This window comes from Ictalurus furcatus, chromosome 11 (assembly GCF_023375685.1).
Source record: "Ictalurus furcatus strain D&B chromosome 11, Billie_1.0, whole genome shotgun sequence".
NCBI classification, from domain to species: Eukaryota; Metazoa; Chordata; class Actinopteri; order Siluriformes; family Ictaluridae; genus Ictalurus; species Ictalurus furcatus.
The window spans coordinates 21,430,118-21,451,997 of record NC_071265.1 but is presented as its reverse complement, the minus strand read 5'-3'; the positions used below and the strand labels follow the sequence as shown (position 1 = coordinate 21,451,997).

General features: G+C 38.4%; 1 protein-coding gene across 2 annotated transcripts; it reads left to right on the top strand.

The window, feature by feature from the left end:
* The first annotated feature begins 614 nt into the window (after nucleotides 1-614).
* Nucleotides 615-21,665, top strand: slc2a1b (solute carrier family 2 member 1b). Of its 2 annotated transcripts, XM_053636203.1 has the most exons (11): nucleotides 615-917; nucleotides 1,079-1,131; nucleotides 12,951-13,046; nucleotides 15,799-15,959; nucleotides 16,075-16,315; nucleotides 16,583-16,745; nucleotides 17,369-17,556; nucleotides 18,247-18,351; nucleotides 18,483-18,584; nucleotides 19,050-19,253; nucleotides 19,376-21,665. In XM_053636203.1, the coding sequence occupies exons 2-11, from the start codon at nucleotides 1,117-1,119 to the stop codon at nucleotides 19,574-19,576; spliced, it is 1,476 nt and encodes a 491-aa protein (XP_053492178.1). In that variant the 5' UTR covers nucleotides 615-917; nucleotides 1,079-1,116; the 3' UTR covers nucleotides 19,577-21,665. The 2 variants fall into 2 exon arrangements, with proteins under 2 accessions (XP_053492178.1, XP_053492177.1); XM_053636202.1 differs by having other exon boundaries at nucleotides 615-1,131.
* The last annotated feature ends 215 nt before the right edge of the window (nucleotides 21,666-21,880 follow it).

Below are 21,880 nucleotides of genomic sequence, written 5' to 3'. Positions count from 1 at the left end.
TCATATACCCAACTGTAAAGTGTTCATCTAGGTGTCAGGTATAACGCACACCTTTTAGATTTTTAAAATGTAAAGCTCAATAGCATTTGAAGGGAATTACTTACAGTCATATAAAAGTGTACTCACTTTTGTGAGTACCTGACACCTAGATGAACACTTTACAGTTGGTTATATGACTAAGTCATTCCCTTCAAATGGTTTTCAGATTTAAATAATGGCATATTTTTTTGTATGAGCCCATTCTGCAGTGAAATTCATGTCTAATTTATATGATTGAAAAGTTTATTTTGTTAAATATCAAAAATCTAAAAGGTGTGCATCATACCTGACACCTAGATGAACACTTTACAGTTGGTTATAGGACTGTAAGTCATTCACTTCAAATGCTATTGAAGTTAGAAACGTGTTTAACAACGTCGTATGTAACTTTAGAGACGGTCCCTTAATTTCCGCATATTCGCGAGTATCGAACGTGCAACGTCAAACCAATTCTATTCCAGTCACTGGTGTTGGTCCTCCATTCCAGTCTGTTGTTCAAGTGGACACTCAAGTACGTGTAGACATTTGGATTATGTTTAATAAATAAACCTGGGCTGAGACATCTGGCTGCAAGGAGGTTGAGTAGAATAATAGATTTCATAAATTCGGTCTCTCAAGAGCCATCTATGTGTTATTTCGGTAACACCAAGACTTATGACGTGTAGAAGCTTTCATATTGCTTCCGCTCGCACCTCCAAGAAAGTGGGCAGGGCATGTAGTACGTCATCGTCCCCAGCTACATCTAGCCGGTGAAAACTGCGACATGAGCAGATATATTCTACAGCGGAGATAAAGCTAAACCAAAAAAAAACAAAACAAGAAGAAGCTTTTTGAAACCTCAAAACTGCGTCGGGATTTCAGCAAGACATTTCCTAGAGGTATTTTAGCTATAGTCAGGTCTTTTAACTCGTAGGTGGTGAAAAATAGCAGCCTGAACGTTTTATTCTAGTTTTTTATTATTATTAATTTAGTTATTTATTACTAAACACGACAATATATATATATAATTATATATATACAATACCTGTGGACCAAACAGGGGAATTCACAAGCATCACCAAGTTCTGACACGCGGCCATGGAAAGAGACAAGGTAAGGCTAAATAACGCGCGAATGCTAATGTAGTTTTGTTAACTGTTAATTATTCAGTATTTACTTTGGGAGTTGGTTTGGCAGGTTAAAGTAAGTTAAATAAATGATATATTTGATGTGTAGTATATGTTACATCATAAGGTATGCGAGTAAAAAAAAACTTGACACAAAGCTCCAGAAGATGAATTAAGCTAAACAGCTAGGATAGCGCTTTTACTAGCATGGTGACATATTCGTGATGTGAGTGACGTGAGGTATGGATACGTGTATGTATATGTGTGTAAATATATAGATATGCGCCTCCTGTAGACTTTTAAAACTGAAATAACCATCTAACACATGGATAATACGGCCATTTTGGCTCTGAGGACTAGGTCATGTCAGCAGGTCACGGCGTGTTGCTACGGTTACCATATATACCATATATGTAGGATTGAGGTGTGTGTGCTTTGGCACGTAGACAGAAACCCTATCTATTCATCTGACTCTCCATTCACGTACCATGGACTGGTGCGATACGTCCACCGGCTGCTTACGTCACACATCTGCCATCATATTGAATTGTATTTATACAAACCGTTAAAAATGACTCCTGCAGCAATTTGCCATTGAGGAATTATTACGCTCAGGATTGTGTCCTGATGTATCAGGAACTACATTTCAGATCAAGCTATCAAGTGTCGATTTGATTTGTATAAAGCTAGAAAAAAAAAAAAGATCAACCGCCAACATCCAGGAATCAATAAGGATTAAGAATAAGAATAAGAATCAACAAGGAATCCAGCAACCAGTCGGAAGAGTCTTTTGGAGTCTGACACTTTGAGTCATTTAAAAGAAATAACGTCTACTAAACGAGCTTCATAGTCCTGTTGTAAGAGTGTTATAATACGCCAGAGAACCGTATCAGGATAGGAACATGTTACATGTTCTACCATCACACTGTCTAAGTAGGCTGAATGTCACATTTTCACATTTATTTATTCAGATCAGTCAGCTGCTTAAACCTTTCATGTTTCCTGATAATGGTCAGGATGGGGTAAATAAGACTCCTGACTCTCCAGCGAAATAATAGTCTAGACTCTAGAGCCAGAGCTCGATTACCATAACTCGAGAAGCTCGTACGTGACTAGCAGCTGGTTTGATGTGGCGCGTATAAGAAAATGGTGTATGCCACATGTTAACCAGACATGAGTCTTGGTGACTTCCTTTCCAGCAGTCGTGCTTTCTAAAAAAACTTTCTATTTCATCGTAATACCAACAAAGTATGGTTTTCTAAGAAATGCTTTTGGGAAGGTAAAAATTTTTTTTTTATATGTTTTCGAATGTAATTTAGGCTAGGTTAAGGATGCTTTGTTTGAGGACATTTGAACAATGAGAATGTCATTTCCTTCAGTTGTAGTTTTAGATATTTTAAATGTAGGTTTTGACTTGCTTGAGGACGTGCTGGGAAAGGTCTGAGGTCTCTTTAGGGACAGCAGAAACACAGCTGTCCGTTTGAGACAGGAGAATACAGCTCAGCTCAACCTCAGAGCTAGGGTCACAGAGCTGCTCTTTTCTCATAAGCCTTTGGCTGAGATTCACATCTCCACACATGGACCAGCCAGAGTTTAAAATATCCCAAATTTGCGCATGTGCCAGTAAGATCCTCGTGCTTGGGTTTTGTATATTGAGTTGTGCTCTGATCTCAGGACCTCATGTGAAGAAGGGGGGAAGGGGCATGTGGGGTGACTGATATTGCACAATATTACATGACGTTACATAAGTGAGTGTTGGTTGTAGAGTATTGTGTAATTTTTGTTTTGTTTTTTAAGCAGCACTCACTGTTTCTCTCTCTACTCACTGAACCCAGATCTCTTTACAATTCCATACTGAATTTGGACAAAACACGTTGTTGCATGTTTTACAGCTCATAATCTTCACAGCAGGCATTTCGGCAGCATACATATGTGTGTCTTTTTGCACAACCATGTAACTCTTGATAAGCTAAAAGCTGAATTATCTTCCCAAAAGAGTTATTTCTCATTTCATAAAACTTACAGAGGAACTGTCATGTCTGATGTACTTTCATTTGACTATAGCGCGGTTGCTTTCCTTTTCACATCATCATTCCTATGACTCAGATACACCTTTCACACTAAGTCTAATGAAGATAATAATATAGCCCTAATATAGATATTAGGATTAAAATGAGTTAGCATTGTAGTAGGCATTGTGGGCTGTATGGTAGGATAGAAAAAGACTACACAGAGACTGGACAATAATTGGGATAAATTTGCAAAGTCTTTTTTTTTACCAGAGCTGATCCTTTAAAAGGCAAACCAGCACTGGCACTGCGTTGGTGTAAAATGGATGCCAGTTTTTCCATTAATAGGATGGAGGTGCGGTTATAGATGGTGGACGTGCCGACTGTGGTGTCACCGTGACACGGCGCCAGAGAGAGTAAGAAAAGAGCGAACATGATACTCAACACAGCAGTGCCACCAGGGCAGATTCCTGTTTCTGCTCTTTCTACTTTTTGGGCCATAGATTTAAACAAATTTTTTTTAATAATGTTTGAATTATGACCTAAACCATCATATTATTTTAGATCGTTGCCCTCATTTATGGTAGTATTTGTATATCACTAAGAGGATATTTTCATTTAATATGCACTTTAGTTTCTTCCAGCTCAACTAGTATCACATACTGTAAGCTAGAGGCAGACTATCTGTGAATGATGCAATCCCACTCTTTCTTTCATGCTTTGCATTCAGTTACGATCCAACTGAGTCTTATTTAGAGCGTGGGGCTTTTTTTCCTGACCGCATTCATTTCCCACAATCATTCATTATTATGTGCATACTATAGTGATTACATCATTATTATGTGCATAAAATATTTAAATAATATATAAAAACAACCTGAACTCCACTGTATGTTGGAATGCAAAGGCAGAAAAAGGCAGTCTTAGACTTATACTCATGGGCATAACCACGCATTCTTTGGGGGGTCGTGTTCTCCCCAATGTTGAGGAAATACCAATCGTTCCCCCAATATACAGTACAAAATATTTTCTATATGTCCCCCTTTAATGAACCCAGCCAACGGATCTGTCTTTTCTTTATCTATTCTATTTATTTATGTCTATTCCTTTTTAATATATTTCCGTTTGTTAAAGAAAATCAGTGTGTGCCCCCCCTCCAATTGTACACTTGGTTGCGCCCATACTCAACGTAAGTTCGTTGATATATTTTAGCAGCTCAGTCTGTAAGAGATGGAGACAGCAGCCAGGCGTAGAAAAGTGTAGCAGAACATACAAGCTTTTTTTCAGACAGTAAGTAACTAGATACCTAAATAGTAGGTAACCTTAGCTTAGTATAGAAGGCATCATACCATGGCTTGGTTTGTTCTTTAGAACGTCAATTAATTTTTGATATTTGCACACCCAGGAAGTAGGCTAGGTTAACGTCAGTTCCAGTTTTTGACCATTAACGTTACGTTCACTTGCATATCCTCCCGCCGAGTTCGTTGTGAACCCTCACGTTGTGACAGACTGTTATAAATGCGAGTGAAAGTGGGGAAAGTTTCACAGCATTCCGTTCCTTTACACTACATTTGGGCCAAGGACAACTAAGTGGACCCCCTAATGTCCATTCCATGGTTACGCCCTTGCTTATACTCCACCGTATTTCTTTTGTATACATTTCTGGAATTCCTTTGAATTCCCAGCCATCTTTTAAACAGCCGGTTTACGTTCCTGAATCTTTAATACGTCCTTTCTGTGAGCTAGCTTCAAGACTTCTCTGGTGCCTATATATCGCATGACACGGTGTAAGTCAACTAAAAATAGATCTAAGGTGCAGTAAGAATAAAAAGGACACGGAGAGCGTCACTGTGATGCAGCCCATGTTTACTCACCAATGTGCACGACCTGTTAAACCTGAAGTTCTTTATTGCTACTAATGCAGCAGGCATTAGTGACATGCCGCATCGGTTTGTTATGGGGAAAGAAAGCTTGAGTGCTTGAGCGTCCGCTTGTTATCAGGATAGAAAGCTTGAGTGCCAGAACACACACACACACACACACACACACACACTCACACACACACTCACACATATTTCACTCTTATTAGAAAGTCAGGATCATGTTAACAGTCATAGAGCTAGTGACTTTTTTTTTTAAAAATCTAAAACTACTTATTCAGGGAAGGATGTATACAATTTTCATCTAAAGCAAGTGTAAAAACAAAGTGTGGCATGACTCTGACTCAGCCAAAACACACAAGGCCATATGAAAGGTGATGACTGTATTTGCATGCTGGTTTTATTTTATGGCTTCAAGCCTGTCCAGTAGTATCAACCACATTCGATCTTCTGTCCTCAACAAAGCTCTTTCAGAGCAGAAGAATGCGGATATTCTATGGAAATTTTTATTGTAGTATCCCTTATACATATAACCCCTAAGTGACATCCTTGTCACAAGACAGCCGTGTTGCTGTGGAAAGCTCTTATCACACTGAGTGTAATGGAAGAAATGTGAGCTTCCTTGTTGGTCTTCCTGGAATGTAAACAGTCCACAACTGAAACAGCATTCTAATTCACGATAAATCACCATCGGCTCAGCTGACTGCTGTGAGTGTTTACTAGTGGACCATTACACCAGGAAGTAGAATGAGGAACAATCCCTACACAGTCTGATGTAACACTGGGCGTGTTTACGTGCGCACCGATAATCGGATTATCCGGTTTTGCCTGTTATCAGATTATTCAATTGGTCGTACGAACAATATACCACGGTTCATGAATCGGATTATCAGGGTTTAACTAATCAAAAACACCTGGATTTTAAGCCAGTAATGAGGTTATTCCTTGCATGTAAACCATTAATCGGATAAACTGGTCATCGTTTGTTTTTCTACAACTGTGCAAGTGAGGAAACTTGGAAAAGGGAAAAAGAAACATGGTTTTTAGATGAAAATAGGCAGCGTGATTATGTGCGATATAAAATGAATTTAAAAAGTCCTAATCAAGTAGGCCTAATTTTTATATCAGTCCATACAGAAAAGGAAGAGTGGTTTTTTTTGTGATTGATGCAAGCTGCGGAGTTTTTTTTTACTATTGCGCAAAATTGTTTTGCACATCTTTCACAGTGATGTATGTTAGTAAATGAGACCTTTTAGCTGTACTCATGTCCGACACATCATATGCAGCAAGTGATTCTTGTTGTATAGATATTTATGCTCCTGTCCCTCTCAATTATAATTTCTGGTACTATTATTATTATTGTTTTATGCCTAACAACATCTGGCAAGGGGAGTACCAATGAAAATTAGCCTTTTACATAATAAATAAATAAATAAAAATTTTCATAAATCTTTTTCAAGAGCTCCGCTGCAGCCAGTCTGCTAATTACTTCCTGTGTATTCTGTTCTTAATTTGTGTTGGCTTCATGACTGAGATGATGCACATGCTAACAGCTTATATCCAGAGATTATATCAGGAGAAAGGAAATTGGATTCACTCAGGGCTCTACAGTGCAACCATTTCACTTTCATTTGTGACCGAAAAGTACTTTGTGTGACTGTGAAAATATAAATATTCGCACCGGTGCGAGTGACCTGTTCAGAGTTGTATAATACAATCGGAATAAAAACTACAGGAAGTCCAAAATGCATCTACACCACGCTTAGCTACTCACACTGCTTTTCATCGCCTCAGTCAACCGAACAAGTGTGCAAATACTGCAAAGAAGCCATTATGATGACGAGAGTAACTCTGTACATCATCTGCGTCTCTCAACTCGCCGATCTCACAAATCGCCATCTTTTATTGATCACTCAAAATGACCTGAACCTGCAACTGTGACCAGCTCATGTAGCCACAGCGGCGTCGGGCACCAGTAAATTAATAATAATGCTAATGCTACAAGGTGGGTTTTAATTCAGACTTCTTTATCAAATAATTCCTCACCAATCATAATCAAGAGTAGCAACTGTTCTGTCTGTAAACATACAGTACACTGCCGCTCTCCTTCACTCTCTTCACCAACTCTAATAAACAGTGCATTCAATTCATTTAAACCCACGGTTGCCAGATATCACCAGAAACGTCAACTCCAGTTTCCATGTTTTGATTTAACTCCCCCCAAAAAACACTATATTATCAGCAGACATGGCAACACTGTACTGGGGAAATGATCTAAAAGGAATAACTGATAAACAAACAAAACTAATAAAATGTAAAAATAGAAAATGTGCTTAGTTATAAATAAATAATTTAATATTTAAAAAATAGACATTATAGTAGCTTCATCAAATATAAATAAAATGACAAATGAAATAATGTTTATTTACTATGGGTTGCATTTAATACCAATTTGAATATCTTTAGAAGGCTATTAGCCTTTTTTTTTCCTAATATGGATCATTTTTATATTGGTCTACTTTTAATTAGGACTCTTTATTGTTTAAGATATTTAAAAATAAATATTTATGCTTGTTTATTTATCAATTAACCAACAGTATTTGTGTCATTGACATTATTTTAATTCAATTAACAGTGACCATGAGCAGAGAGATTACATTTAACTGTTTATGACAGACTTCCTGATTAAAGCTTAAACAAAAAAAAAAGATATCTGGATCGGTATCGGATGATGACAAGAAATCGGTATCAGCTGTAAAAAATCCTGATCGGACCATCAGTAATAAACAGCATTAAACTAAAGTGGTTTACATCTGGCGGGTAAATGAACTCACCCAATCACATCCTATATGAGATTAATCAGATACATACACAATATACACAGAACAGTTCGAGAACTGGCATCAGCCCAGATCCCTGATAGTGGAAATAATAGTGTAGCTTTAAATATAAAATATAAAAAAATATTTAAGAGGAGTAGATTTCAAAGACTGAACTATTTGTTTGCAAGGTGGAACAGGTAAACAGTTGTTGTTTTTTTGCATACAGTCTGTAGAATTAACTGAAAATATTACATTTAGTTTTTTTAAAAATTAATTTGTCATGGCTCACACTATGTTCCTAAATTCTGTCATAATTGACAAGCTCAAGTTTTCTCATGCCTACTTGTGCATTATATTGTGGCACATTAATGTTACCATCTCTAAAAAAAAAAAAAAAACTAAACTTCAACCGTGCTCCTAAATTTTTGTAATTAAGGAGCACAAGTGGGGGGTTTGGACAACAGCATGTAATTAATTGAAAAATGGACTAATGTAATTTCTGGCAAAATTATTAGATAGTTATCTAGGTAAATACAGAGAAATATATGAACCTTTAAATCAATGACATATCACATGAACTCTCTGCTAAGCCCTCATGCATAGGTGTCTTTCCTTATTGCATGTTTGTATGTCTGCATGTTTGTGTTGTTTGTTTTTATTCTATTGAAGTGCCTTCTCTAGTAACATAGGATTATGATGTTAACGTGACCTTGAACTATTTCATGTATAAACACTCGGTCTTTCGCAACACTAACGCAGAACTCCATATTTAGAATTCCCCAAAGCTGAATCTCTCTTAAAGAGACACGCCCAGTGAAATGTCTTCTGCTTCCATCATTGTTTTGAGAACAGGACGGATATAGTTAATGTTTGAAAGTTGGCACAGCTACAGTTGGTTTATGAATTCATGCCTCAAAACCCACACAGTACATTCAGCCTTTGGTTATAAACATTGTTTTTTTGGTTGTAGTGTGTGAAATTTGAAATGAGAATGATTTTATTGGAACGAGGGTTGTCATGAATACTCAGATATAAACCAAATCCTCAACTAAGATTTCATGAAATAAAATATTTGGCAAACGGTGAATCTGACTCCCTGCTCTGTGATAACTCGACATACTATAGGCATGTCACAGCAAGCAGGAGAAGTTTTCACGCCGAAGAGTTATGTCTGTTTGATAAAATGCATCTTACTACACAAGAGTAAATCATTTACATTTATTTACATTCAGTCTGACAATAACAAGTAACCCCAACCCATGTTATATTATTATTATTATTATTATTATTATACAAATACAAACATTTTTATAGCTTCGCAACATTACATTTTCAGTAACAAAAATTCAATCAGAATTTTATGATAAAACAAATTATATTTGTATAGCCCTTTATATAGCATTTATCTAGAAAAAAAACTAATGTAAACAACAAAAGTATGTTTTAAGGTGCCATATGATATCAGTTACTTGGGTATGAATCGGAAACAGTTAAACAGTTGGTTATCAAAATAATTAATAGACAGCCCTAATCAGAAAAACATTTTTGCTGCCAGGTTTAAAAAGAGACATGGTTCCTTTAAGTCTTCCTCCACTGAATTTTACTTGGGACTGTGTGTGTGTGTGTGTGTGTGTGTGTATGTGCGTGTGCAAAGTAACATCCTGTACAATGGTTAACCAACGTCGTCATGGACTCTCTGACCTCCAGCAGCTTCTCAGACATGCAGTCTTATTGGGAGAAAGCCAGTGATGGGGGTGTTCTTGCATCATATTCCTAGCCACTCAGGCTTTGTTCAGTGTTCTGCAGTTTGTCTTAGTGGGTGGGTGTCTTGTGTAAAGTGAGATGTATGACTATTTCAAAACCTGTGCTGACTTTTTCCAAAACGTAAATGGTGTGGAATATGTCCTGATCGGTGGTCTGTTTGCAGTCTCCCTGATAACACCAACAACAAACATCAGCTGCGTTGCTGAAGGCAAATACCTTTTAAAGCACCTCCCCAAAAAACGTTTCCTCTTCTCAGTGAGTGTACATGAAAGTGCTACTTTAAGAGATAACATTGGTGCCAGTAAACTAAGAACCATTTAAGGATTCAACAATATCTGTTTTATAGAAAGTTTTTCTTTAGCTTTAGTTTATTTAGTTTATACACCCTTAGTAAACCACAGATGAATGTGTGTGGTGTAAATTATATGCTGTCTACAACTGAACTTATCAAGGTGGAATGATGGTTAATGGTTGCCATGAATGTATTGCAACATGACTGCATGCTCAGTCTTGCCATCGAGTGCATTTACACGCATGCCACAGTATTTATTATTGCGGTACGGTACGGGGGCAGCAGTGGATCAGGTGGTAGATCGGGTTGTCCACTAATCGTAGGGTCAGCAGTTCGATTCCCAGCCCACATGACTCCACATGCCGAAGTGTCCTTGGGAAAGACACTGAACCCCGAGTTGCTCCCAATGGCAAGTTAGCGCCTTGCATGGCAGCTCTGCTACCACTGGTGTGTGTGTGTGTGTGTGTGTGAGTGTGCGTGTGAATGGGTGAATGTGACACAGTGTAAAGCACTTTGGATAAAAGTGCTATATAAGTGCAGACCATTTCTTGTATATATGTACAATAATTTAAAGTAGATTTAAAGCCATTATCAGATTTCAGGAGCTACGGAAAGGACTCAAAATTTGGAATACTTTTAGCCAGTGAAAATTGGGTGGAAGAAGATGTCTACAGTGTCAGAGTCTAGCTCTAATAAAGCTTGTTTTACTGTTTGGATTAAAACAGAGACAGCTCAGTGAAGGACAGTTCATGGTTATTTACCAGTGTAACGTCCTTCTATTCTGGCTGGTTTACTGGGAAGTTGTTAAGCAATTATAAAGTTATATACTGTGATGTGTTTACAAGGAAATCAGATTCTTGACTGACCCATGAAGAACCGATGTCTTTCCACAATTAAAATGACTTCGTTTTCATTCCAGATTATTTTGTGCATGTAATATAGGTGTCTGATAACTTTAGATAAAAAATTTTTTAAAAGCCTTTTCAGTTTTTGTTCAGTGTTTGAAAATCTTCCAGCTGAACTGAATTATTCATTTAATTTTCTTTTAACAGTGGCTAAGCCATTGGATTCCTCTTTATGGCCATCACTTAGGGCGTTTTCACAACTGGCTCGTTTGGAGTGTTTATTGCTGAACCCGGTGCGTTTTCTCCCTCAGTTCAGTTTGTTTAGACATTTATGAACAAGGCAATAGCGCTCGGATCCACACCAAAACAATCGGACCAAGACCACGTCGTTCAGATTGCAAACGGACTCTTAAGCAGTTTGCTTGTGGTGAGAAAGCAATCCGACCCAACAGACCAACGAACCTAAAAACTGTGTTTGTATTGCTAAAGGCTCGCAACATGAATCGCGGTTTAACTTGGACCAAAGACGAGGAAAAATGCCTCATTGACATTTGGTCTGACGAGCATATTTCTGAACAACTTTCAAAAACACAAACACAGAGGTTTACAAAGTGTTTAGTGAGCATCTCAATGAGATGGGCTTTAATCGCTATGGAACATATAAATAAGATCAATTATAATAATGACAGGTGAAAAAAAACCCACAATAAGCTCACAGAGCTGCTGTCTATCCATCTTTCAATTCAATTCAATTTTATTTGTATAGTGCTTTTAACAATGGACAATTGTCTCAAAGCAGCTTTACAGAAACAAACACAGGATACAGATTTTAAGTGTGTGAATTGATCCCTATTGAGCAAGCCGGTGGCGATGGTAGCGAGGAAAAACTCCCTAAGATTTAATGAGGAAGAAACCTTGAGATGAGTCAGACTCAGAAGGGAACCTATCCTCATCTGGGTAACAAAAGATGGTGTGAAAGTAAAAGAAAGTTCATTATGGTTTTTACATGAAGCCTGTTTGTTGAACTAGTCCACTGTTCACCAAAGGAGACCTGAGTGCAAAACTGCATGTGGTAATTGCAGTCCCAAGGCCATCCATCTTGATGGATGATCACTATGAGAGGAACCTCAAAACATAAACAGGTGCACTCTGACCAATAAGAGGACAGTTTACTCACATGTGACCTGCAGAAACACATTTTGGTACTCTTTGAAATGTTGCCTTGTGAAAGCGAACCGAGCCAAGGAGAAAATACAGCGTTGTGACAATTTAAGTCCGCGTTTTGGCACAAAGCAGAGATCTACAGTTCTGAAAACACTTATAGACTCGGGTTAATTCGCTTCATGACATGTGGGAATAAATGGCTGCCTCCATCCCCTTACGGGATTCCAGTACAGTATCATTCATGGAACTATTCATGAACTACAGTATCATTCATGGAACTATAAACCGAGTACCGATCAGGAATGGAGACCTACATTAATTCGATCACTTTATAATGTTTATAATAATGTGAATGAAATAGCATCCTGAGAGAGACTTTTTACAGTAAGAGGCTGCTTGAAATTGATTTTCTATATTGAACAGACCTGTCATCTTTGCGTAGACATTATTTCCATCATAGCCCACTTTTTCAAGCTCTAGCTATTCCAGACCGGACCGTACTGGCCTGATATGGTCATTGTTTTAGCTGCAGAATGAAGAAATGTCAGCGCGCATATTTTTAGCATGTGTATTTAGATAAAGATCAGAATACACCAGTATTTTCCAGTATTTACATTGTGGGAGCTTTGCAAAGGATCGTGATAAAGAGTTAAAAGCTTCTGGAGTATTACAGGTTTGTATGAGTGCTTGTTTGGGGGCATTTATACTTTCTTGAAAAGTACAGAAGAGTGACTTTGGTGCAACAGCACTTATCCTTGTTATGCAGTAGACATTCCCTCCTGACAGGAGTAGGGTTAGCGCTTACCTAAGGAGAAATAAAGGCCCTTTTGTGAGAAAGATAGAAAGAGAGATGAAAGCTGAGACATGGGTCAGCTTCTGTGTCAGTGTTGCATTGCATGCCCCGGAAGGCTACAAATAAAGGTCAAACGGTCCCCTCCAATGTATGATTCAAGTTGTTTTCTGTGAGTAAGTTCTGATGGTTTGCTTTTACCAATGATTGTTCTGTCTCTTTTTTACTTCCTCCTACAGAAAGTGACCTTCCAGCTGTTGCTGGCTGTGGGAACAGCTGTGATTGGCTCTCTTCAATTTGGTTATAACACAGGTGTTATCAACGCACCTCAGAAGGTGAGCTTTGCGCGCACACACACACACACACACACACACATACATAACCTACGCTGCCCTCGACAGAGATAGCAAAATTTAGCAAATAAATTTTTACAAACATTACGGTCATTCTTGAGACACTATGGTGTGTCCTTTGCCGGATATGATTCAGTAAGCAAATACTAGTGATTAATTTTACGAGAACCTTCCTGTCCTCCTACTTGACGTGCACCAGAGTTTACCCGCACAGTTGCCTAATTCTAGGGTGTTTTTCATTTTTATGACTGACCTATTCAATTCAGCTTTTTGTTTTGCTTGTTTATTTTGGATTTCATAAAGCAAGTCCTTTTTTTTCTCTGGAGTTATGTTCTCATATTTTTTAATATAGGAAGTCAAAGAGGGAACAAGTCAAAAAACTTGAATAATGTCTGCCATAGCCAATAAAGTTTTGTGATATGAAACACCTCTGTGAATATAATGACAATCAGCAAACCAACTAAATGTGTAGTCAAGGGTTTGAAGAGAGGATTATGGTATTTCTCACTGCTTTATTTCCTCCTTTATTTTGGTTAGTTAGTTTTTACTTCAGTCTTCTGTTAATCTGATAATTGAAGTACTGTAAGGGAGAACAGTCAGCTTAAAAGATGGAGGAAAGTGGTGTTCACAGTACTGCTACTGGAGCCCAGAGTAGGTCCTCAGAACAGGATAAGACAGGATTTTTTTTTCTTCTTGGGGATGAATGATGAGTTCCAGGTGTTGGGGCGCAAACCTTCCATTTACTGAACCCCCTAAATGTGTTGATGTTTTTTTCCTGAACAAATTTCAGGGGGAAAAAAAACATTAACACTTTTCAGGGGTTTGAGAGCCTGCATTAAACTGTTATTCATTTTGAGAAACAGGGTTAAAATCTACAACACAGTACGAATCCAGCTGCTAACTCGGGTTTTAGATTGTATTAGGCATGTTGGGAAAAGCAGAGAGAGGAAGTGGGCAGTCTAAACAAGGACACAAGAAGCTCGTTGATGTGTGTATGAGGCCATGTTGGCAGTAATATACTGGAATTAGTGTAAAGTACCTGACACACACACACACACACACACACACACACACACACACATTTAGGTACCAGTGTTTTGGGCCTGAAGCAACTAAAATGAAGCACTGATTCATGTAAAATTGTCTAGAGGAAGCAGACAGACATTCTCAGCCACGCAGTCTCTTAAGAAATGGGATGGCTATAAATTAACAGTGGCAATTAGTGCATGACTAAGTCATTTCTTTCAACCATACTCACACTGCAGTCAGGTGTGTTCGTGGCTTCTCCTTCTCCAGAGGTGAGAACATTATTATGAGGAAGCTAGTCATAAAAGGGAGTGATAAGGCCTAGCCTGGGCTGCTATTGTGTACACAGTGTTTCTGATAAGATTACATTATCATGTTACATTATCAATGGTTCTTTGTCGTAAAAGCTCCATTTTTTCAACAGACACACGTAGGCAGTAAGGCAATCATACATTTACAGTTGTGCAATCACTAATTATTAACACACCTCCAACTGCTAGAATCATTCCGTATAATATTACAGTATTCAATATTTAAGAGACTCTAAAAAAAGTCATTGTATTTTGGTCGTTTCAGTTATTATTTAGTAGTAATCACAAGAGTTTCAGGGGAAAACACACCATTAGTGAGGAGTTGTGTAAATTATTCAATGCTGTGAAATGAAAAATGATTATTCCTCCATACTTTTATGAACGTGAGATGCTTTTTGCTACATTTCGTACAGCAAACAGGGTAAAATATGAGTTTGATTAGATTACAGGCATAAAATCCAAAGTGTGGTCACATTCTCTCTCTCTCTCTGTCTGTCTGTCTCTCTCTCTCTCTGTGTCTTTAATGCTGGTTAAATGTAATGTTAGTTAGCACACCACCTCATGAAAGTGTCATTTGAAAGTTCGTGAATTTCAAACGTGGACTCCGCTATAGCAGGGTTTAAATTGCCACACTGCACATACAAACACTGCAGTGGGTAAAGGCCTGCGGTTCTGTGACACTTTAAAATACATACTGCACGGTATGGTCTGTAGAATGCCATACTGTATAACCACACTGTAATAGGTCTCAGTGTTTACAGGGAAGATAGTCATACCAGATAGTCATACCAGTCATACCATGATGCTAGATAGACAGTATATTTTGTCGATGACATGCAGTAGATCTTCTGCTCACAGACTGGAGAGTGAGAACTTCATGAACTAAAATGCAGAAACCTGATCTCCTTGAATAGTTGTCCTGCCAAGCTTCTCAACAGCGCAGCATAGAACAGTTCCTCTAACCCCTCCCTCGGTCTTCCTGTTCAGGACATGCAAATACGCATTGCTGCACTCCCCTTTCCGTAAATTCTTTACCTTCGCAAAGAAAGCAAGGTGAAAAAAGAATAAGAGTGAGCGAGAATAAGAGTGTGTTTTTCTAAGGAACTTTCTCATCCTCTGTAATGGACTTAGTGTCTGTCAGCACAAGCGTTCCATTGAAAAGGCAGAAACGTAACCCGAGTTCTCGTCTGACATTTTCCTCATCCAGTCACACCGCAGCAAACAACAACAAACAACTCATGCACCAAAACACTAGGCACATTGCTCACACCGCCCTCTGCAGGACAAAGATTCCATTGAGGGTTTTTTAAAAAAAAATTATTTATTTATTTTTTGAGATTGAGTAGTTTGAGTTTTTTTTGTGTGTTTATATGAATGTTTTGTACTTTGTGTTGTAGACCATCGAGAGCTTCTACAATGACACATGGTTTGAACGATATCATGAGTACATACCTGAAACATCCCTCACATCACTGTGGTCTATCTCAGTGGCCATCTTCTCAGTGGGGGGGATGTTTGGCTCCTTCTCCGTGGGTCTCTTTGCCAATCGCTTTGGAAGGTAAATTCAAACAGCACTCCTTTGAGCGTTATATATCTTGCGCTAATGCCAGGAATATTTTTATAGAAGTCAGTAGCAGACTTAATATTCATTTCCGTTTTCTGCATTTCTACAGGAGGAACTCGATGCTCATGGTTAACATGCTAGCCTTCATGTCAGCAGCACTGATGGGCTTCTCTAAATTGGCAGCCTCATGGGAGATGTTGATCATTGGCCGTTTCATAGTGGGGTTTTATTCTGGCCTTTCCACTGGGTTGGTACCCATGTATGTGGGTGAAGTGGCGCCCACTGCACTCCGAGGAGCATTGGGAACCCTGCATCAGCTGGCCATTGTTATAGGCATCCTTATAGCACAGGTACGCATTCGCCATGCCTTAGCCACACAATAACAGAGTCGTAAAAGTCTAAATGCACTCTCTCTGTATATCATGAACATCAAAATGTTATCAGTCCGAATCGACCAGTATGCCATGTTAAATTTATTTGCATTCCTAAATGCAATACACAATACGCAGAAATACAAAAGGAAATGTATGACTTAGTTAATTTAAATTCTTGACATAAATAGAGGCACTAAGCATGTGACGTAACAGGAGCTGTACTGTGTTTGGTGTGTGGTGTAGGTGTTTGGTCTGAAGGAGATCATGGGCACTGCCGATCTGTGGCCCTATCTGCTGGGTTTTACCTTCATCCCAGCACTACTGCAGTGTTTCCTGTTACCCCTCTGTCCCAAGAGTCCTCGCTATCTCCTCATTATCTGCAATGAAGAGAACAAAGCCAAATCAGGTCAGCACACACACATACATGCACACACACACACACACACACACACACACACACACACACACCCCACGCTTAGCCATGCTTAAGCTAAAGGTAAGGCTTCTACTCCAAAACATTGAGATTGACTCTGAATAATAGAAGAATTGGAATTAGATATGAGTTAAGTTTTGATACTACTTTCACGAAATAACAGTCCTAACGTCTCAGAAGTGTTTATTATTTGTTTAATAAATACATTTTTAGCAATCAGACCACTTTTGTCCGTATTATTATCGGTATCATTTTGATGGTACCAAACTAGTTGCAGTTCATGTAGTTACCATATATTTCAAATGTTCATGTATAATTACACACACACCTACATATACGTTAAAATGTTCATTAAAAGCAGAGTTTGAGCCTTGAATTAGTGCTTACTCACTCAAGAGAGGAAAAGAAAAACAGCAAGGGCACGTCATGCTTTTACAGGAACAGATTGTAAACACAAGTTTGTTATACCAGCAGTGAATCTCCCATTCAGGACAGCTGTTGGTTTAGCTTTCAAAAGTTTTGATGCAACAATCATTTCCATATTATTTTGTAATGCTTCAATGATTACAGAATAATATATTTGTTTGTGCATATAGCGTTGAAAAAGCTGCGTGGAACGACAGATGTGAGTGCAGACATGCAGGAGATGAAGGAGGAGAGCAGGCAAATGATGAGGGAGAAGAAAGTGAACATCCTAGAGCTGTTACGCTCCCCAATCTACCGACAGCCTTTAGTCATCGCCATCGTACTGCAGCTGTCACAGCAACTGTCTGGCATCAATGCTGTAAGCATGCATACACACACACACACACACACACACACACACACACACACACACACACACACACAGCCCTGTATTTTAAACGCTGTGTGAAATATGGCCAATATAAAGTCTCCTGGGGTAGAATAAATTAAGGTTCAGTCATTCGTTCATACATTCATGTTCAGTAAATGCTTTTTACTGTGCATGGTTGCAGAGGATGCGGAGCTTATCCCGGTAACACTGGACACAATACATCCTGGATGGGATGCCAGTAGGAAAACAATACAGCCTTACTTCTTTTGCAGACTTTTGTATTTTGCTTTTTTTTTGTTACATTAACAATAAACGAGCTAATGAAATTGACCTTTCTCAACAACCCTTCATATGTTTATGCTGTATTACTCTATAAACTCTGCTTGGCAGATATGAAACCTAACAAAGCCAATATATTGTATAACGTGTGTAAAGCGCTACTCTGTACAGCACCAAGATGTTGGATGAAAGCTGATCTGTATACAAAACAATAGAGTGATTAATGACAAAGGGATAAGATGATATCTCTTAATTGTACCAGAAAACACACTACACCTTTCTCACGCAAATAATACAAACAACAGTAAACGTTGAACTTTGTCCAGCCAGGGTTTCTACATGACGCAGATGACGATGATGTTTGTATTTGTTGGCTGATGACGGTGTTTATTTGTGCAGGTCTTCTACTTTTCCACAAGCATCTTTCAGAAAGCTGGTGTGGCACAGCCTGTGTATGCCACTATCGGCGCTGGAGTCGTCAACGTAGCGTTCACTGTAGTGTCGGTGAGTCATGTCTGTGCGCTATATCATTTAGCACTTGTCATGGTGTATATCATTTAAACAACAATTAACATAAGGTGTTTGGTGTGGTGCGGATTAATCATGTCTTTATCTTGTCATTTTTTCCCCTGCAGCTGTTTTTAGTGGAGAGAGCTGGTCGGAGGTCACTGCACCTAACAGGACTGATGGGTATGGCTGTGTCTGCGGTCCTGATGACAATTGCCCAAGCAGTACAGGTACAATAAAACACACCCACACATATATACATATACTTCTATATAGCTACATATACTTCTATAATGAAAGGCTTTCCTGAACTGAAATCAGTGTGAAATTCTGTGTTGCATGTATCTCAACTAGAAGTAAAATTCTAGCATTTTAAGACCTGAACATGAAAAAAATTTAAGACTTCCATTCTGTCTGAGCATCTCATATTTTGAGAGCTGGTATCTGACTACAAAGTGAATCGATTAGGCTTATGTATGTTTCAGTACTGCATCCAACAACTTGATCAAAGTGTGACATTCACTGTGTGAGGAACTCAGACATAACTTTAGTTATATTTAGGCAGACTGTCTTTTTTTGGCTAATTGTGACATCTCTTTGACGTCTTTTTCTCTTTTCATTGCTAGTCAGTGGCAGTTACAGGCGGTTGTTTATTTAGGTTGTTCTCATGTGCATGTCATGTGTCTATCTCACAGGCGCAGGTTTACTGGATGTCATACATAAGCATCGTTGCTATTTTTGCCTTTGTGGCATTCTTTGAAATCGGACCAGGCCCCATTCCTTGGTTCATCGTAGCTGAGCTGTTCAGTCAAGGCCCTCGTCCTTCTGCTTTTGCCGTGGCTGGTTTGTGCAACTGGACGGCCAATTTCATAGTGGGAATGTGCTTTCAGTATGTGGCGGTAAGACACCAGCATTCCGGTTATTATTTCATTATTTATTTGCGCTGTTCCACCATTTCACAATTTGTGTTTTGTGGTAAATTTATCATCTCTCCTTCTCTCTCTCTCTCTCTCACACACAGCTCCTCTGTGGTCCATACGTCTTTATCATCTTTACCGTCCTGTTGCTGGGTTTCTTCATATTCACATATTTCAAAGTCCCGGAGACAAAAGGCCGGACATTTGAGGAGATTGCTGCCGGTTTCTCCCAGCATGCAGTTGCAGGCATACAGAAAGCATCACCTGAAGAGATGAACAGCCTGGGTGCCGATTCTGAGCTCTGAGCCCCACCTCCTTCATTCCCTCACACTCCTTGACATATCTAATAAGAGAGGAACATGCCGGCTGGAAAACACATTTCTCTCTCTCTCTTCTCAATACTAGACTGTTCCATGCCTGTGTTCTTCCTTTTTTTCATGCGTGTATACATAGGTGGCGAGAGGTGCGAATGCAGTATTTAGAGATTTCTGACATTCTTTTATATGTACATGAGAAGATAGTTTCCTTTTTTTAAACTTTGTATCTGTTACATTTTTACTTCAGACGAAATTATTTTTATAACGACCATTCCTGTTCACCAGCATACTTTTATCAAGGCCTAAGAAAACGTGGCCTTAATCGCTTTTAGTCGACATAACTGAATTCCTTGTGACTGTATCTCAGCTTTAGGACTGGACCTTTTTACTCAAAGCAATATGAGTGATGACTGGATGTCGAATTAACTATCGGGAGAATAGAATATGGAAAAGCTTTGAATTGTGGTGTGTTGGGGCTCTCACGGTATCTTCTTTTCACAGACTTCATCCCTTCCCTGTCATTTCTATAAAATGAAATAGAGATTATATTTATTTGACAAATTAATTGATATATTTTTGACTTTAACCATGATTTCACCAAGCTGGTTAAGGCATGGTGAGTTTGTGCCTCATGGCTCCATGGTCCAGGGTATGATCCTGAGCTTTGTTTACTTTGTCTAGTTGTCCAGTTTCCTCCCACCTCTAAAAAACAAACACTTGGCCCATAGGCAGATCTGTGTGTGTGTGTGTGCCTGTGCGTTGTACACAGTGCGTTCAGCTCCGGATCCACCACACCACACCCCTCAACTGTATAAGTAGTTATGAACAACAAAAGTTTTAGTACTATGTATTTTAGAATTACGAATGTATTTACATTTTTACATGCTCTTTGAATTGCTATCTTACATAACAAAAGTTAAGTTGCACTGACATTGATAAACATTGCTAAATGACTAAATGATCCTAATCATGAATGTCAACGTGACAGAATATCACTAATACTGTACAGGAGTACAGGAGAACGCACAGATGATCTGTAACAGCTCAGACTGTGTCATTACCATATTATAGACATTACCACATGCAGTACTGACTCCACACTGCAAAGGAACATTTATAAAGTATTTATGTAAGGTTATATTAGTCATATTGAATATTAGGGCAGTGCAGGCAAGTAGACAAACACATCATATACATCAGTTCATCACCATGAAGATGCATGTTGACGGCTTTAAAATTCCTTTAATTTTCCCTTTTGAAGATGGGTTTTGGTATTGATTTACGTACATGTCCGAGGCTTTCCTGAAGCTCTTTTTATCACTCGTCTCATCTGATCTTATTCCACCTAACCCAATGTGGTTTGTTATAAAGTAAAAAGCATTCTGATGAACAAAAGACTGAAATATTGACCTTTTGCACACTTCCCAAGCCTTGCAATGCTCACTGTTTCTCATGCGTCGCGTTCAGAATTCAAATCTCACTTGGCCAGTTTGAACAGCACAGTTATGTGTGTCAGGGTGAAGGGCACATGTTCAGGGCTTTAAGACTAATTAGCGAAAGCATTCCAGAAAGTGTGTGTGCGTGGGTGTGTATGTGTTCTGTTGCACATGTAAAGCATTGTATCATGTCAGAACATCAGGGGTTGGCTAAAAAAAAGTACGTTGTTAGACATTGTTAGATGTTTTGCAACCTCTTTGTACCTAAAAGAAGCAGTGTGTATCATAATGGATACAGGATGAGCTTATCATTGACTTAATGCAATAAGTGGCCATGACAATATACAGGTAAAAAAAAAAAAAAAAAGATATATGTAGATAAAACCTGTTTCTGCGTTTCCAGACCCTTGGGTTTGATATGATTTATTAAAAAAAAAATTTTACAACTTTTTTTTTTCCAGTTAACTTTGAAACTCATGTTTTTTGACTAGATTGTAATGCTGTAATACTGTAAAATAGTTTTAAACGTGCATATTTTTCTGGTAAATAGTGCTGTATTTATTAGTTTGCCTAATTTATTTAGTTTTTTGGTTGTTAGTATCTTGTTTAATATCAATAAAATGTATATAAAATAAAATAAATCTTTTGAGTCTTGCAGTTAATAAGCTCTCTCACATCTTTCTCTATTTGATGCTTAAGCTGAATACTTAATACTAATACTAATTTCTCAGTTCTGAGCTAGTATTAAATCTTAATGAAGCCCTAATTAGTTGAAAGAGCTGAACACTCCATTGAACAGCATTTTAGCTGCTTGCAGTTATTGACGCCATCCACTTGGGGGCAGTTTTGACCCAAA

Coding starts and splice junctions, on each gene's coding strand:
- slc2a1b (XM_053636203.1), top strand. Junction 16,316..16,582: donor TAGGCATCCTTATAGCACAG/GTACGCATTCGC, acceptor TGTGTGGTGTAG/GTGTTTGGTCTGAAGGAGAT. Junction 18,352..18,482: donor TAGCGTTCACTGTAGTGTCG/GTGAGTCATGTC, acceptor TTTCCCCTGCAG/CTGTTTTTAGTGGAGAGAGC.